Raw genomic sequence first — 18,743 nt, 5'->3', positions numbered from 1 at the left:
AAATCAAACACACAAATCACAGGTTTCCCTGAAATGAAAGAAGTTAAAATGAAGAGGTAAGAGGTAAGGTTTTCTCTGCTTTACAGCAGCTTGACACCACAAGCAAACCCAGCATAGACGTGGAGTTGTGATTGCATCCCTGTAATAACACAAGCACTACAGATTATGTTTAGGGTATCGTTAATCTCTCACACCCACCAATTTCCTACTGACAGCTGGAGGTCAGCAGAGAAGTCCTGGTGCAAAAGTTCACTTAAAATCAGCAGGAACAGACAAGCTTTCAAAATAATGCTGAAAATTATGAAAACAGACCTAAGCAGTGAATTTTCAGAAAAGAACATGGTAACATTTTAGCTTAGTAAAGACCAAGTAGGCAAGTTTTTCACACAAAAAATAATGTTCAGAACTTCACCTCAAAAATATACAGTTTAAGGACTCATGACCCACTGTTTCTTCAAAGGAATTTCCTACTTCAATATTTTGTTTAAAGTAGGAAATGGACACTTTGCAAGCTGGAGAAATTGAAATTGCTCAAAACTGCAAATCAGTAATTCTTGCTTGGAGCACATTACATGTTAAGCAAAACGGTTTTATGCAAATACTCAGAATTTGTTGTTCTTAAAAGGAAATAAAATAAACTCAACATGTTCTATGATTTGAATGCATGCCAAAGAAAGGGTATGAGAAAACTGGAAAGGGAGAGAAGCCCAAAATAAAATATATCTACAGTAATACATTCCAGTTAAATTAGTACCAATAACTCTTACAAGAGTTTCCAGATAGCGCAGCACAAGATAACATCTATAGTTAAACTTTTTAAACTCCTTTATGCTCTATTTTATACAGATTTTCTTTCACGATTCCCTCCCTCTTCCTTCTCTCCCAGCTTCTCTATGCTATCTACAGAGCAAAAACAAACACTGACCTACAGAGGGGAAAAAACTCTTAATTAAAAGTGTGATTTAACCTCGCAAGATTCTGTGAAGAGATAAAAAGATTCAAAAAAGCTTATTAGTATTACAGAATGAATGACTGGGAGATAAGAAAAGAAAAACAAATTAATCAAACCTCAGGAAAAGAAATGAAGGATTTCGGGATTTTTTAAATTATTCACATTCTTGGTACAGAAGGTCTATCTAGTGTTAAGTAAGGCCCCAAATAACAATTTCTTTGGACTGTTGACAGTAACACTGAGCTGTTTTTAATCAGCTCAGTCAATCACAAAAGAAAACACTCAGTTCTTTCTGGGCATGGGCTGCCTGGCCAAGGTATGAGCATAGGGCACAAAGGCAAATACTTTTGAACAAAACTGCTTTGGAGATTCTCAGCAGCAGCAGGTCATTGTTTAATGTATTCTGTTGGCAATCACTACCACTCCAAAGCAAAATAGGACGTTATGGACAGAACAGTTAATAACAATTAGGGAGAGCAGGACAGGGCATGGAAAAAATTCAGAGTTGAAAATATGTCCAGTATTCCTGGCCTTGAACATATACTCAGGGTATTTTGAGAGTGAGAAGGCAGGAAGGAGAAAAAATTTGACATATAAGGTCACAGTTGACAGCTTGGGGCTGTCCCAATTCTAGCTAAAAATTATCCAGTATTTGACCTACTTTTCTCAACCTCTACCCTTTACCCCTACTCAAGTTAAGAGCCCTTCAACCACACCCTACCTGCATATCCCAAACCCAGCTCACAGCAGCTCAGCAAGAAGCAGCTCCAGAGGCTTCCCAAGAAGCCCCTTGAAATGGCTGGCCTTCCCTTTCCAATTCGTATTCTGTGCCCAGTTTGAGATAGCCCATTTCACAACACAAGCTTTTTGATGAGCTACTCAAATCATCAGTTATTTCATCTATTTCAAAAGACTTAAGCAGCCTGATATTGTTTTTCTATTCTGTCACACTAATAGCTATGGTAGTGTTTGCACATTTAGAACTAATTTTCTCTTTAATGTTTTGATGTTACATTTGTGATTGGATTACACTGGTTACAAAGCACCTGAAGCAATTTGTAAAAAAAAAAAGTTAATTTGATAAATCAATGTAACTCAAACAAGGAACTATTGCAGCTTTTCACATGGTGTGACTTTACTTCCAAACGCCCTTGTATTCAGCAACAGCAAACAAGCACTTCCAAGGGAAGTGGTGTATGGAGCTAGACTTGTCAATATACAGTGACATTTTTTCTGTACCATTTTTTCCCTCCCCTTTGGACCCTCTAATGACAGCCTATTAAGTCATTTTAAAAACAGGCTTTAAATTCAGCTAGGAACTATTAATTTAATCACTCAGAAGACAGATGAATGCTATTAAGAGTATGCCTACATCCATAATGGGGGTCCCAAGGAACAGCAGTGTCAGAAATCAACATGAACTTTCACTAGAAAGGCAGGCAAACCACACTAACAGTTTGACTGAGTGTCATTTCAACACATCCCTATTGACTGAGAAGCCAGTTTCTGGCAGGACATCAGTACTGGATGATGAACTGTGCCAGATACTACAGACAGACATTAATGAGACATTTCACCTACCAAAGACAGAAATGAGCTATTGCCCAGTCCAGTTTGAATCTATTATTTTCTGGCATTAAGCTCAAACATTCAAATTGCCAACAGTTGATATTAGAACCCTTTTGCTAGTTCCTCAGTCCCTTGCTCATGAGGAATGAATAACAGACACTGAGGAGCTTAGAAGGAAAAACACATCTTGCTGCTTAGCAAGATGGAGCCCATATAAATTCCTTCCTGCAGACCAAATTATGCTGTACTACCAGACAGTCCATACTGTTTCAGTCTTTCACCAAAGCTGGAGCAGTCTGGATTGTGATGACAGGTACTGATCCAAATTCATGAGACCTGTTTAATGCTTGCCTTAATGCCATGGACACGGTTTGCTCCTTCTTCTTAGACAGACTGTCTGTAGGAGAAGGTTTTAATGGCACACACTTACTTTATAAAAAAAGATTCAGTCTGGAGTGGAGGTCATCAGATTCAAGAAACACTACAATATACAGCATTTTATTTCCTCACCAAAGGAAATAAAAACATGCCATTTTCCATCCCAGGATGTGGAGGGGAGAGGGCAGGAAGGGGAACTAAGATGTTTGACCTAAGAATACTGCTGTAATCTTTGCCGCAGAAAAGCTTTGTGTGATTAAATATAGGAAATCATTACCATTCTAAGTCTCTACCTTCACACTTTTCCTGCTGCAGGAGCTAACAATGACCTTAGTTCCTAGGAACAATGACACTCCAGAAAAGTCACTTCTTTTACAGAGGGTTTATAGGCGTGACTCACACGGAAACAAATACTTGAGCTGCTCTCATCTCTCCTATCTAGAAACAATATCCTGCAAGCAGACCTGAGGAACACAGCACCAAAAAGCTCTCTCCAAGACTTCCAGCCATTGCACTAGAGGCATGCTTAGGCATGGATGTTATCTCGCCAGGTAAATGTCAGCACTCAAGCCAGCTCACCTAAGCAGCATCTGAAGTTTATTCTATACTAGCAGAATATGTATTATTCCCCCTCTGGGAGCTACATGTTACACACAAGCATTCAGACACAGAAGATGTATTAAGTGTTTGGTCAAACTAAGGAAGTCCAAATGAGTGTGTCCTGGATGCTAGTGCTAAGCAGACAGGACAGAGTAATTAATCCACCACTGTTTGTATCATTTGAATCCAAGTCAGACTCACAGAATAGTCCAGCAGCAGTCTGAATTTTAACACTTTATCTGTCAGCATTTCAACAGGACTGTAAGTTTTACAAATTTTGGTGGGTTTTTTATGGGTAATGATGAAAAACAGAATACAAAATTATACGACCATGCAGATGACTATACGTTTTCAGCTTACAAAGTGAACGTTTCAGAAACAGATTTGCCAAAAGCAGTTCTTGAAATAATTTTTTTAAATTCCAACCTTAACTATAATCAAGTCTCAGTTACTCATGGAGCCATGCAGGAAGAGAGGAAGGTATCTGCACAGTCACCTGGGATCAATCACAGCTTGCTGCTTGACCTTAGCACCATCCTTTGTTCACCCAGGCTGGCCCCACATGCACTGATAGAGTAGGCAGAGTTTAATGGGTGCTGCCAGAGATGTCTCCACAATTCATGAAGCAGCCACGTGGCTGGTGCTGTGCCTAAGCTGGTAAATCCTTCTGAAACTCAGAGATCTGGAGACAACTAAGCAATTTCAACCAAACAGTCCTGCATGTCCATCTCAGCCTCTAACAACACACAGAGAAAATAAACCCAGCCTCTACAGACTCATCCAGATGCTGCAATGATTTCTGCAGCATCTCCAGAATCACATAAAATACTTCACATGAGGTCTTCCAGGACTTGTCCCTGTCTGCCTGTGTTACCTTAGAAAATGGACTGTCAACTATAAAGCTGTAGCTGCTCTCCTGCTCTTCATCTTGTGCACAACTTCAGTTACCACACAAGAAAGCTGAACCAAATTTTTCCAGCATTCAAACACTGCAGCTAGAATGTTAAACTTAGTTGCTGAATACTTATGCAGAAACAGTAGAATTTTTCAGAATCCTGAATAGTTTATTACCTGGACTGACTGACTACACACATATGGAACCATAGTCACTGATTCCCAACAAACCTTCTTGCTCTGTTCACAATTCACCTTGTACAGAATTCACCTTGCCAAACTTTTGCCATCTCAAATGGATGAAATCTAGTTTAAGACAGTTATCTAGACTGTAATGAGCACAGAATGGTGAATCATGCAACTGACTGGAAAGAAATAACCATTATTAAATAGAAACACACATTTTAGATAGTTAGGAAAGACCAAGTGTTAAGCGCAACCACTTATTTTATCCAGAAATATAAGGATTATGCCTGTACCTTGTGTGCATACACAGAATCACAAGGAGTAAAGGGCAGGAATGAAGGCTAGACTTCTTAAAGGAACAATTAAGAACACCATAAGGGAGACAAGATCCTTCTCACACAGTAAACCAAGAGGTTTCCACAGTTCACATAAATGAAGCACATTTTACTCTGCAGCTACTTTTATAAATGGAGCAGACAATTTATACCTTGCCAGTAACACAGCATCTTTCTGTGACCCACAAAGGACGTGGCTCTCCTTCACACCCAACAGCTTCACAATATGGCTACAATTTAAATGACAGCCATTTCCTCTAGGTGAGTGACCTGGTCAGAAGGACATCAAATAAATTAAACAGGACTTGCTCTCTGTGAACTCATATTAACTGTGCCTGGTGATCATGTTGTTCCTCTAAATGCCTTTCAATATTACCCAGAATAATCTTCAGAATGTTTCCAGGAACAGAAGTTAGACCAAGGTCTACAGCTTATTGGTTGTTCCCTCAAATCCTTCCTATACACAGAGTAACATTGTTGCAACACCAAATAGTTCCTTTAGAACTCTGGCGTAAATTCCATCAGCCCCCATGGCCTTGTGAACAGCCAGCTGATACAACTGGCTCCTTACAATTTCACTGTCTGCAAATGGATTGTATTGACACATGTGGTCCTCCAAATCAAAGAACTGAGCAGCCTAAGGTCTATCAATATTATTAAAAATGGAATCAAAAACAGTCTCTGCTCTTTCTACATCTGTATTAGTCAGGTGACCACCTTCAACAAGTGCCAGTGTGTTTTCTTTAGACTTTTCCTTGCTATTAATGTACTTTAAAAAGCCCTTCCCTGTTTTCAAATACAGCAGTGATCAGTCTCGACTTCAACTGAGTTTTTGGCCTTTCAAATCTTCTCTCTGCATATGCAAACCACAGCTCTGTACTCTTCCTGCGATGCCTGACCTCACTTCCAGAGATCAATGTTCCCTTTTCCTCTTGAGCTCCGCAAGAAGTTCACTGTTCAGCCAAACCAGTGTTTTGGCCCACTTGCTCGATTTACAACACACTGGAATTGCCTGCTCCTGCACTTAGAAAAGACAGTTCTTAAAAACTGACTTTATTAATACTGATTTAACTGAACAGTTAAAAAAACTCCAGAAACTGTTTCTAGGATTAACACATGATTGTCAATAGTATGACAAACAGAAAACTCTCTGAATATATCAATAAAGTTATGACTGCCAAGGATATACCTTGGAGAGAGCATCAGTTCTTCTAGTGTAAAATACTAGTGTATCACAGGTTTTTCCATGAAAACTATTCCCAAGACCTGCCTATCCTGAGCTACCTGCCATTTACAATGTTGCCACCATCACAGCATCTTCCAGATTGAATTCTGCACTCCCAGCCTTGAATGATCAATTTTCACTTCTGGTAACTGTTAAAGCAATCTGGTTTTGTGGAAGGTGTCCTGCCTGTGGCAGAGGTGTTGGAACTAGATGAGCTTTTAGGTTCCTTCCAATCCAAAACATTTTATGAGATGGTTCTATAACTACAGCACAGTAGCAACCCTCAAAGCACACAGCAAAACATGTACAAATGTTTATGCACTGTTACTATAAAAACATAAATCCTCAAACACTGGCTCTCACCAAGGCAGTTGCCGAAGTACAATAGGATTACACATATTTTGGTTTAGAAACGGAAAGTTTTTCCCAGTAACTTCTACAGCCTGGCTCTGTACTCCACAGCAATAATCACTCTAGAGGAGTACAGTCCCAAAAAATTTGTTTCCCTGCTAGCTCTCCTTACCAGATTACACCACAAAATATTAATGTCAGTGATCCAAACTCGACAGGTTTTTCACTACAGTGCATAGAATATGCAAAAAACCACCCCTCAACATAGCTTGCTTTCTCAATTTTTTACCTGTAGCAAGTATGACTAAAGCTTGCAAAAACACTTGGTGTGTTAAGAGTTTGTTCACTTGTTTTGATTACTCACCCCACCAAACAGTGATTCATCTGTTTCCCTAAAATATGTCAAATAGAATAACCACAAAACGTTTTTGAGAAAGGAGACTGTCATCTCAAGTCTAAACATACTATACTACTATAAAGAAATATTTATCAACAAATTTGTATTTGAATGCTATAAAGTTACAATATTCATTCATTTCTTTACAGTGCATAGTTTTTACCATTATTGTGCTACCACATTCCTCCTCTATAATGTGTTTAGACTAATGGCATTTATGGCAAGCAACTAATCCAACAGCATTGAATGTTTTATCAGAATAAAAATACAGTGTAAAAATTCCACATTGTTCTTACACAAATGTTTCTGTCACTTTTCCAAGCAATGCATAGTAATACTTTTGTTTCCAAGAACACTAAATATATGTGTATTTATATAGATGTCCTATATAACACATACTCTTGCACTGCTTTACTTTTTAAATGCATTTGCTTTAAATATTTTTCTAAAAGTCCAGTACATTGATTTTTTTTTTATGAAAAACACCCAAAGTTTTCAACTAAAACCATATTACAAATAGCTGCCCAGAGCAAGATTTTACAACCAAATTATAAAAGCCCTAAATCTCAAGTTTTATAATACCATCAGTGACAGAGTCGTAAGTGTAGCGACGAGACAGGCGCCGCTATAATGTTAACAGCCAGTATGTAAACATTAATGCAGCCTAAGGGGGGAGCAGGAGCAACCCCAGAAGCGTCCCTTCACAAATGCCACAGAAATTTTAGGTGGCTGTAGTTGAACTTTCTCTGGCTTAATTAGTTACAAAAGGCAGGGGGGCAAAAAACAAAACTGCCAGGCAGCAAGACAATTAATTTCATTATACCTGGAATTGTGTCCCCTCTTAAAGCTTTATAGTTCTTGAAATTCATTAATACGTGATTTCTTGAGCAAGAGTCCAATAAAATGAAGTTTGCCATTCAGCTACTAGCAAAACACAACTTAAATGATTTTGAAATATCAGTGCATTTACAAAACACTTAAGAGAACAGATTTTTTTCCTAGAAGTAATCACAGAAGTCTTAAATACAGGCTCTCCACCAAGCTATGGGACTCCTTCGTCTTAGAAGTTGCAAAGTACAACGGATTTAATCAGACTTCTAGTAACAGGCTGGCTTCAGCCAAGTCTCAAATCATATTTCAACAGCTTGATTCACAATAATTTTAACAAGTATATTCAGTTACTTCCTTGCTTTCTAACAGTTTCTAACTTCTAGAAAAAAGCAGTGCCATGTCTTTCAGTCCAGGCTGTGTATCTCCTCCTTACTCTATGTTCAATTCTTAGTGATAGAATTTAATAGATGTTGAAAGAAGTGACAGGAGACTGTAACTTGGAATTACAAACAGAAGCCAAAAGACACAAGCAAAATATTCTTTTTTAAAAATTATAAATAAAATTGCTCCTTATCACCAATTAGAAACAATATCTGTTGGCACTAACAAGGACTGTATGGTTAAACAACTCCATATAAAGAGTTGTTTAATCTTAATAAAAAGATTGCAATGATTTCCTAAGGAAGCTCAATCAAATTAATGGAACTCTTTGAACTTAAATGAACTTAATAATTAAAAATGAAATTAATTAAATGAATTTAAGAGTCATCTCTATTTTTGAGGAAACATTAGCACAGCTTTTCATGTCTAACACTACGAAACTGAATTCTGTGACAAAACAATTGCACATTTTTCTTTAATACAAGACGTAAAACAAAGAACATTATATTATTTTAAGTATAATCATGGAACTGCACCTATTAGAAGCATGTTTAGGTATTACTATATATCCATAGCTATTATGACAATATAAACATAAAGCATGACTACAATGTTGACAATTAAAACAAATTAGAACCAGCAAAAATGCTTCCTCCTAACCCTAACAGGGAATCCACAAAGCTTGACAGCATCAGAAAAAGAGAAAAATTCTGAGTTCTCCTACTGGAGGAAGGGATGAAAGGCACAGAATTTGTGTTTGCAATGCACAGATTCATAATCTCCATGTTTATATATCCACATCTAATTCTTATCTAAGAAATAATTTTTATCAAAACTTTACTTAATAATGTGACCAGTTATCTTTTGATAATCTCACAAAACATTTATAGACATAAAAATGTTAAGAAGTGTTTTTATTCCTTGTCCCTTTCCACAGATCCTGATAAACTTGTTTTCACACACAGGACAACTATATTTTATGGTCACCAAATAGAACACACATGGACATATTAATGTGTCATTCGTATCTTTATAGACCTGTAGGAGCATAATATAGTGCAGAGCATTTCCTGAGTCTGTCTGAAGTTTCTATGCAATGTCACTGCCCCTCCTGATTGCCAGTGTCCTGCAAATCTGTAATTACATATTACACAGATAGAAACTACAGTCAAACTAATTCTGTAACATATTAGAAAACATGTTCCTCCTCAGGATTATAACACACCTATCCAAGCTATCAATCTCTTTTTCCCATTCTTCCATATGAATTACACATTACAAGGCTAGCACACATGAACAGCAACACTTGGAAGAAAATCTGATTTATAAGCCTGCTGTTCCCAAGTTCAGGAGTGACAGGGACACTGTGCAAGCAAATGCCAGCGAGGTACTTAAAATAGGGTATCCACTTGGGAAGAGATTAAGTGACTAGGTTCCATGTTGCTCCCAGCTGCTAGTAGCAATTTGAAGGGCTAGAGATAATTTTATGAACTCAAATCAGGACTTTTTCCCACTTCCCTGATTTTTCACTACAATTTGTTCTAAGCTGCTCAGCAGATAACTGAAAATGCCCCTGTGTCTCCATGTGAAATGTCAGTTTCCTAAGGGACTGTGAGTCTATTAAAATTTGATTTTGCCTGTAACAGAAGCTAACAGGCAAACAGATGTGAAATCAGAAAGTCGTATTTCACTGTCAGCAGCAGCATTTTGCACATTATACATGGTTGCCATCTTAGAACATAGCAAACAACTTTGTATTTAAAAAAACCCTTAACTTTCGAATACCTTTTAACATCCTTTAATGATTGTTTTCGTTAAGAACAATGACTCCACATTTTCATACATTTGTTATACTGCAATACCAACATTTCCTTCTTTCCTTTAACTGATTCAACATAATGTGAATTTTTAGGCAAAATATCTTAGGTCACACATGCATTCTGACAGAAAGGGGAATAACCCTACAGGACTTAAGTATTCCAGCATCATTCATTCACATACATGTTGTATCAATCCACATTGGTCATTTCCATGTACCTCTATTTCAACTTCCATTTCTTTCAAATTTCAGATGCTAAATAGAATCCTTTTAAAATGTCAGAGCTCTCACACATTGCCACAAAAAAGTCTAGAAAAATTCATTCAATATGAAATTTTCCTATTTTTGTTACTCTTAACAAGTGTAGCTTTGCAACTTTCTGATAGATGTTTTGCTGTTATACAAAAAACTTGTACAGATTTGGGCTCATAAGCAGTTTCAACTCTCCACTTACAAATATTTTGAAAGCTACAAGAAGGTCACAGATTGACAACCAGCCTGATTTCTTCGTCTTTAATGTTATCTAGAAATACTGGAAGTCTGGCACAGAAAAGCCTCACATTGTAACAAGTCTGTAGGAAAATTGTTATCACTGATCAAAGGGAGAAAATGCATTTGCTCTCACCCCAAAATGATACTCTGATGCCAACAGCAGTGCCAGAGTCTTAAGTAACTAGACAAAGTTCAACTAAAATGTATCCAACCTCTTAGAAAGTAATTACAGTAAGATGAAAATCAGTCAGCTAGAGAGGACATGAAAAAGATAATTAACTTCGCTGGAAACTTGATTACAATTATTTCCTCTATAGTTACATTAAAGAAAGTGATTCAGAAGTGCTCCCATACTTCCAGAAACTCTTACACATCCTAAATCTTCAGAAACAATGGCTAATGCATTCTTTTAAAAGGACAGAACTTTGACGTACATAAAACTTGGCGTGGGATTTGCTTACTCTACAGCTGAAGTTCAGGAATGGGGCCTGACAGTGAGTCAACAACATAATGATACATATTTGCCATTATTTTTTAATGGCGCTTAAGGATGTTTCAGACATTCACACCACTCCTAGTACCTCCTTCAATATCTTTTTAAAAAGAGTAATCCTGTACTTTACCCTTCTCTTACCTTCTCTTCTTTAAATTAAACTTAGTAACTAGATGCCTAAAGCATCTCACTCCATAGTAAATTAAGGAAGTATTGTAACTGACACTTTTTATACAAGCTACCAATGTAGTTGAATATCAAACGTTAAAACCTTACAAGCCAGGATTTCACTGGCCATCTTCCTGGCCCATTACAAACGGCAGCTTTGGGCTATCCTTGGATTAATTAGAGCTTTCTTCCCCCTCTTGAATGCGTTCATAAAGGACTCACTTCTGATAGATGAACTTCAGCACCTCTCCTTAAGTGAAAGGCTTTGCTTTTTGTACCATCACATTTCACCCAATCTGAATTATTTCAACTCACCCACAGTTTTTCCACAACATCCCATAATTCCTCCATCTTAACTAATGTCACATTTTTAAGTCATCAGCATTCTCCTTCTCTGTGACTAACTACAAACATTGCTCAAGGTATACTTTAAAAAACAAGCAAGAACAAAATCATAGTTTCATTAAGAAGCCCTAAGCAACCAAGCTTTATCAGGCAATCCTGAGCAATGCAACTGCACATTAAACAAGACAAGTAAACCACAAACATGAAACTGAATGTTCGTAAAGTATTTTTTTCACTGTAGCTTTCTAGATTTAAATTTAAGGTTGCAAAAAGACACTATTTCAGATGAACTATATTTCCAGCACTCTGAAATAAGCCCAGTGAATTGTCAAATGTCAATCATCAAACGACCAAAACAAGGAACATTATTATATTAAGCAGAAAATCCACAAACACAAACCCTACCTGCTTTTCCTTTCAATGAGAATAGCCATGTAAGAAGCTGGTAAAGCTGCACCAAAGCCAGGAGACCAAAAGTAGAATTTTCCCAGTATCTTCCTGAAAAAGTAATTTATATACATATTACATGCAAACAGAACATTTATTCACCATGCTGTATTTTAGTTGTATTATAAAATTCAAATTATTTATTAATTTTGTCCTCTCACATTAATCTGCACTTACTAATAAACACTAACTGTTGTATTTTTACAGTTGGATATTTCTCAGAGGAGTTCCCAAAGCCGTTCATAAACATTAAATACTTAAAACACTTCATTAATGTATTCATTTCATTTAAGTGAATACTCTTCTTCCAGGAAATCAGAGTCTTCCAAGACATACTCTTGAAAAGCTGCAGATCCTAATTATAGAATAAACCTGCTAAAAGACCTTACAGTCACTCATCTCTTTGCTACTTGTCCAAATACAAGTAGGATGTTCAAGAAGATCTGCCTTGTGGAATGTACCGATGCAGTCAGGTGAGACAGAAATCAAATCAAGTAATTATAATACATGCCACACTCCAAACAGACAATCCACTGATGCTAAAAACAGGAAAATGCACATTTATAGTAAGCCAAGGAATCAGTCTGTACATTACAAGTGGAAGCAGCAGTGAATTCTCAGTCCTATTGAGTTAGGAAAGCTCTCATTTTTGGCAGCGAGATCTGGATTTCTTTTAGAGTCCACACAATTTCAATTATCAAGATTCTTTCAACAGTAAGAATTGAGGGGGAAAAAAAGAGTTACACAAATGGCAATATCTAAGAAAATCTTTCTATAAATTGGTCACTATAAAAGGAAGAAAGCAAAACTATATGTCAGACACAATGTCACCCACCATGTTTGGTCTGTCCAGGAGACCTGCATCTTCAAACTTATTCAGGCTGATCATAGGCAAACAAGAGTCAGAGAGTTGTAACATTTGGTAGCATGACAATAAAAATATTTCAATTATACCAATGCTGCTCAGCTGACAAGCACTATCAGTGAGAAAACAAAGCAGTACAATGGAGTCTACCCTTCTAAAAACACAGTAAACAAAATAAGCAAACAAAATAGCAAACATATACACAGTAGAAGAGAACACTTTCTTAGACAAAATTTCATGTTGACAACACAGAAGAGAGAACAAAGATAATTAATTAACACCATCTGATTAGCTCACTTTCATTCCTGACGTCAAAGGCATGAGCAGTCTCACTTCATACTTCTGCAAAAATAACATTACCAGAGAGCAATGCCAGCTTAAGTTCGTAAGTGAAAAGAGAGCCAGTGTATCAGCAGCAAGTGATGTAATGGCAATTACACACACTGCTCATTCCCACGGCTGCAAAAGGATAATTTCTCAGGATGACAATGCCAAATGCTGCAGGAGCTAAAGTTCGTTATTAGGACTCTCTCAGAAAGTAATTACTGTATGAAGTTTCAGAGAAATCATTTTAAGCATCTTAATAAGTATGAACACATCTTACCAGACACACCTGTTAAGTAACAGAACAAATGCCTTTTCTGTGGGAAAGAAACAGTAATTTGTTCTTTTGGCATGGTTTAGAATCCTTTTACAAATGCTTGCATGTTTGGTTTGACAAGATTTCGGAAACAACAGTAACACATTCTACATTATAAATTCTAGTGGAAATGAAAATGTACAGTCACTAACCAAAACATTTAAACTTCCCCTAAAGTAAATGAAAATTAGGTTTTGTTATTGCTTGCATGGTTATTTTCACATGTCCTAGGAATAGAAATTGGAGTAAGAACTAGGAGTTCTTTCAGGTCATGCACTTAATTCCTCCATCTACAAACTGTACATGGACAAACTTAATTACTCTAGCTGATAGACTAACAGAACCAAGTCTTTGTGAGGTTTTACATGTAATTGAACCATAAACCTAAAAATAACACCTCCCATTTAACAGATGCAATGTCTGTTAACACAGGAACCCAGCACTTCCATCTGAAGCCCAGACAGATGTAGTCTTCTGGATCTCACTAGCGGAAGAGATTACAACTCCCAGCTGGACTGTCACACATCTGTAACAGAGATCATCACTCTCATTGCTCTGCCAACAGAGCAGCTTGTACATAGACCCTAATTCACCACACAAAAAAAATAGGAATTAAAAAAAAAAAGTTAAGTTAGCTTAGCAATCTCTTCTAAAACAAGAACATCTACCCACTGCCTAAGTCATTGCTGACATTGCATTTAGTATTTTTGAAATTTTATCCATATGTGAAATGATGAGAGTATTAAACAATGCCTGAAATCATTTAATTCCACATTCTTTCCTGAAGTTTTACATCCTTGAGAGTATCTGCATACCCAGGTTCAATTTTGGTAGTTTTTCCTAGCCAAAAGGAAGAAACTACCATAAATATGAGTTAACATGTCCAGCTATAAACCCTTACTCAATTGTTTTGGTCTAGAACTCCAGGAGGATAAGAGCAATCAACTGCAATGGGGTTTGCTGGACAATTCTGCTTCTGAGCTACTGTTTCTGTTATAATATACATTTCAAGCAAAAACAGATATAAAAACTGCAGCATATATCCTATTGTACAAATCTATCACATCCAATCTCTCATCACCATCTTGAACCAGATGGAGAGCATCTAGGTCTTCACAGTCTCAATCTCTTTCCATGATTGTGTATCAAGTCCAGAAATACTCAGGCCAGTTACACAGAAACAGAGGTACTGGTACTTCTTTTTGGTTTAAAATGTTTCTGGCCTAGATAATCACATACCATTACTCTTGCTCTCAGGGCTACTGAAGGAAATATACTGATCATACAGCAGTAAATTCTAAAAACAATACAACTTTAATCAAAACATTTAAAAACCATAAATATTAAAAAAGACACATATTGGTTAAAAATAAAGGACTGAAGTCTCACATTTCCCTCCTACATCAACCACCCAAGAACAGGTGAGAGAAGCAAGCTTATATGGCTCAAGCTGCAAGACAAGTATACCAAATACAGGATACTAAATACATTTCAAGTTAATGACTTTTCAACATTATGATCTTAGCACAAACTCTTAAAAAGGCATACAGAGCTCAGTTTGTAAAGGTGTCATGTATTCATTCAGCTTCCTGGTGCAGTGTCATTTTTTCTCCAAACACCACCCACTCAGGTCCTTGACCATATTCAAGTGCTGAAGTGACTTGTTCAAAGAATCTACCCATAATGATCCTCAAACACCTTCCTGATAAACAAGAACTAATTTAAAGCCTGTCCCTGAGTAAGGACAGAGCTTCTTTTTTACTTTGCCCTTTATCAAATTTCATAAGTAATTTTAATAAACAGATCTTTCTGAAACGGGTGAGAGTCAATTTTAGATTTCTGCACCCTAAATAATCTCATACAATCCCTCATACTAGTGTTCAGCCCCTTTTCCAGATCCCTTAGGTATATCCAAAATAAAGGACACAACAGGAACTTCAGTGGCAACTTCTTTCTAGTGCAAACCAATTATTTAAGCCTTGTTTTCTTCCATATATATTTACTACTTTCTAATCATTTACCAATTTCTGGAAGACAGAGGACCTTTCTTCTTGACAAGTCCTAGCAAGCACTCTTGTCAAAGGCACTTAGGAATTTCTGGAAAATGCACCAAGTAGATGTATGTACAGGTATGTACTTCTCCTTCAAAGGATACAAGTTTGGAAAGTACTCCTTCTCTAACAATCATGTTATCCATTGTTTTCTGAAATGTCATTTAATAGCTCTTGCATATCCCAATGACTTAATTGCTGAAGCTCTGAATTTCATTTTGGACAGAAAAGCTGCAAAATTCTCACTATAACTGGACATTCATCTATTTCAACAGGCACCATTACCATGGCTGCCTTAAACATTTGCTTTGCCTCTATTAGTGATTTCAGCTCACCAGTTTCAACCAGCACTCTAGCCAACAACTTTTTAGTTGCAAGTCCTGGAATTGCAGATGGTGGGCAGTGTGCAGAGACTCTGCCAGCAAGGATTCTGCTGCAGCTGTTTACTCCTCACAGGCATTTCTTTGCAAGAGAAAAAGCACATACACCTCCCAAGATGCTGGTTGGTTACTGAGCAGCACAGCTGCTGTACGAATGGCAGGGTAAGCACTTGTGTGTCCCTTGTCACATTTAATCATTGGAATTGTCCTTTACATGGTTCAGACCTGGGTCAACCCAAACAATGCTTCAAGGAGACTTGGAGGACACCTGGGCTAGGCAGCATTTCTATTATCCAGTCTGCATCTGGCCATGCTGTTCTGGAGGTCAGAACAGCTTTAGACAGCTGTGCTCCACACAGGTAAAAGTGATGCCATGCCAACTGGCTGGTAAGACACTAATCTCTTACCTACTTCACTGTCTAGCACAGTCACAGATCTGCTAGATGGCTAATATCCTCTGTGAGCTTAAAACCATACCAGCTTAATTTAGAGAATAACCTTTAACTATAGCACTGGAGTAAAGCACTGCAGATTTAAAGGCAAATACATGGCAGAATAAGAAAGAGCATTCCACAGTTCAGAGGAATAAAGAAAAATCAATATTAATACAACCTAGATTGCTAGAAAACAGCATATTCTTTAAAGCTCATTGCTTAGATATTCGCTTTTAACTTTGAGAATTATTTACTTGAAAAGCATTCCATGGCTCCTCAGCCAGCTCCCCTTCTTCTCTGCCTTCTCCCTCAGCTTTGAAGGAAAGTTTAGAGGCCTCCAAACAGATTTAGAACTAGGGTATAAGGGACTTATCTTTTAGAGGGGCTGTTAAAGTTTGCAGTGAACTTTCAAACATTCATAGCTACTGTAGGCTTTACATGTCTAAACATCTCTTACACTAAATGCATAATCATTTTAATAAAGAGCAACTTTAAATTTTTAACTATCCTGACAGTTACTTGAAATATATGCTTGAAACAGAATACAGAGGTGCCCTTTATGTTCATTTTTTAGAGCAAGTCTGTATCTTACAAAATCCCAGAGGCTGTGTTGGGATTTCCTTCATTTATGACCATAAGGAAAAGTACAAACTTGGATGGCTTGCTAAAGTTCAGTATAACTAAAAGGTATCACAGCCTCTGCATTAGGAAAATAGAAACCAATATCAAATTACAGTGATTATTTCTAGAAAAGAAACATTAGGCACTTCTCATTCCCCTCTAGAATCTATTTGAATTTCCTGCAACAATGTATTCTGAATCCATAAAACAGAGAGAAAGAAGCAAAGTGGATTCCTTGACTTGTTTACTCAATTAAAAGATTACAAAAATGAGAATGAAGTAATTTTGAAAAAGCATTGTTTCATATTCAAACGGTAAAACCAGAAATCAAGTTGATTGCTGTAGCTTTCCTTATTTCAAAATATTACAAACAAGCCTATTACAAAAAGAGAAATTATTATACAAATTGAAAAGTTGCACAAAAATAGCTTTACTACATTTCATTTTTAGGATAGTATACCAACCTTAAAATGCAAAAGCAAGCAATATACAAGGTCCCATTTGCTGTCAGAAAGGAGGTTGACTGCAAGATCTCAGGTAGCAGCTTGTACAAGTAATAGTCAAGTTTTCGTTTCCTGAGAATAGCTGCAATCTGAGGGAGAAGGGAAGAAAAAAATTGGGGGAAAACTTTAATTCAGTTAGGCATTTTTTGCACATCATAAAAAAAAAAAAAAAAAAAAAAAAAAAAAAAAAAAAAAAGAGGCATGCCCACTTAAGTAGTACAACAAAGCCTCTTAAACTTTATGAACAATATCACAAAGATTTCCTTTGAACTTGTTTCAGCTGTTAAAATATTTATACCAGGAAATACATCAAGCGATATGAAATGGAAAGTATAGGAGGAATTTTTATTACCTTGTAACCATTGACCATAATTGTCAGAAACATTGTCTGCCTGATATCAAAATTTTAAGATGTGATATATCTACAGAGTTTTGTCTTCAACTCAATTGGACAATCACATGATTATGGTCAGAACACCACTGAAGTAATCCAAACACTCGCCTTACACAGTGTCTGTGAGGTGGTGATGTAGTTTTAAAGGTTTTCTACTCCAATTAAATAACTGTAAATCCTCAAAAAACATTCACCATCTGCTGCGGGAACAAGATATTTTATAGAATTGGTATACTATTTTTAAAACTGCCTATAGCAGAAAACAGGCTCGACCTAAAAAATAAACATTCTTTTTGTACAGTTAAATGCATGTCCCAGGTATTATAAAGAATAGTTTATTTCATGACTCAAATACGAAAGCTCCTCATGCTTTTTTGTCAACAGAAATTCTGCAATTAGCTAACAGGAAGATGTAGCAAACCAGGCTTGCCTCAGAGGTACCCAGGGCTAAGACAGGAGGCAACAGACAACTTAAGTATGGGAAACTCTGGTTAGACCTAAAGAAAAAGTTTTCATTTGAGGGTGGCTGAATATTGGAGGAGGTTGCCAAAAATGATTGTGGATGGACTCTCCACTTCTGAAGACCCTTGAAGTTTAACTAGGAAAGTCCTCAAGCAACCTCAGGGTCTCCCAGGGTCCCTTCAGCCTGGGGGCTCTTACAGCTCCACAAAAGTATACTTTGAGTGCACTGAGAGACAGATTCTATCCTTTCTTCATTCTCTAGCATTATTACCTTTATCTGCACTTATCTCCCCAGGAGTCTCGAAACTGAAGAAGTTTTTGGTCAATGCTTAGAAAAGTTCTACACAGAGCAAGCTTCATATTGCTAGTGCTGACAGAAAAAAGAAAGATATCCTGTCAAATCCACACTGCAAACACATCTCAAAGTCTTGGTTGTGAGAGAGATATATTCTTCCCAAACATTGTCCACTGAACAGCAAATAGATGTTTTAGAATTAGAGATGGGCTGAACATTCTACTAAAACTAACCA

The 18,743-nt window shown here is 37.0% G+C and overlaps 1 protein-coding gene across 1 annotated transcript in view; it reads right to left on the bottom strand.

Annotated features, from left to right (window-relative positions):
* Positions 1-18,743, bottom strand: part of TMEM135 (transmembrane protein 135) — a 161,539-nt gene that overhangs the window by 133,786 nt on the left and 9,010 nt on the right. Inside the window, exons 2-3 of the mRNA XM_066341303.1 lie at positions 17,319-17,446; positions 11,822-11,914 (exon numbers count right to left, since the gene is read on the bottom strand). Coding sequence (XP_066197400.1) covers positions 11,822-11,914; positions 17,319-17,446 — 221 coding nt within the window. The remainder of the gene's footprint in view (positions 1-11,821; positions 11,915-17,318; positions 17,447-18,743) is intronic.

Source organism: Sylvia atricapilla, chromosome 2 (genome assembly GCF_009819655.1).
Source record: "Sylvia atricapilla isolate bSylAtr1 chromosome 2, bSylAtr1.pri, whole genome shotgun sequence".
Lineage (NCBI taxonomy): Eukaryota > Metazoa > Chordata > Aves > Passeriformes > Sylviidae > Sylvia > Sylvia atricapilla.
The sequence above is the reverse complement of the archived record's forward strand: the minus strand, read 5'-3'. Positions and strand labels throughout refer to the sequence as shown.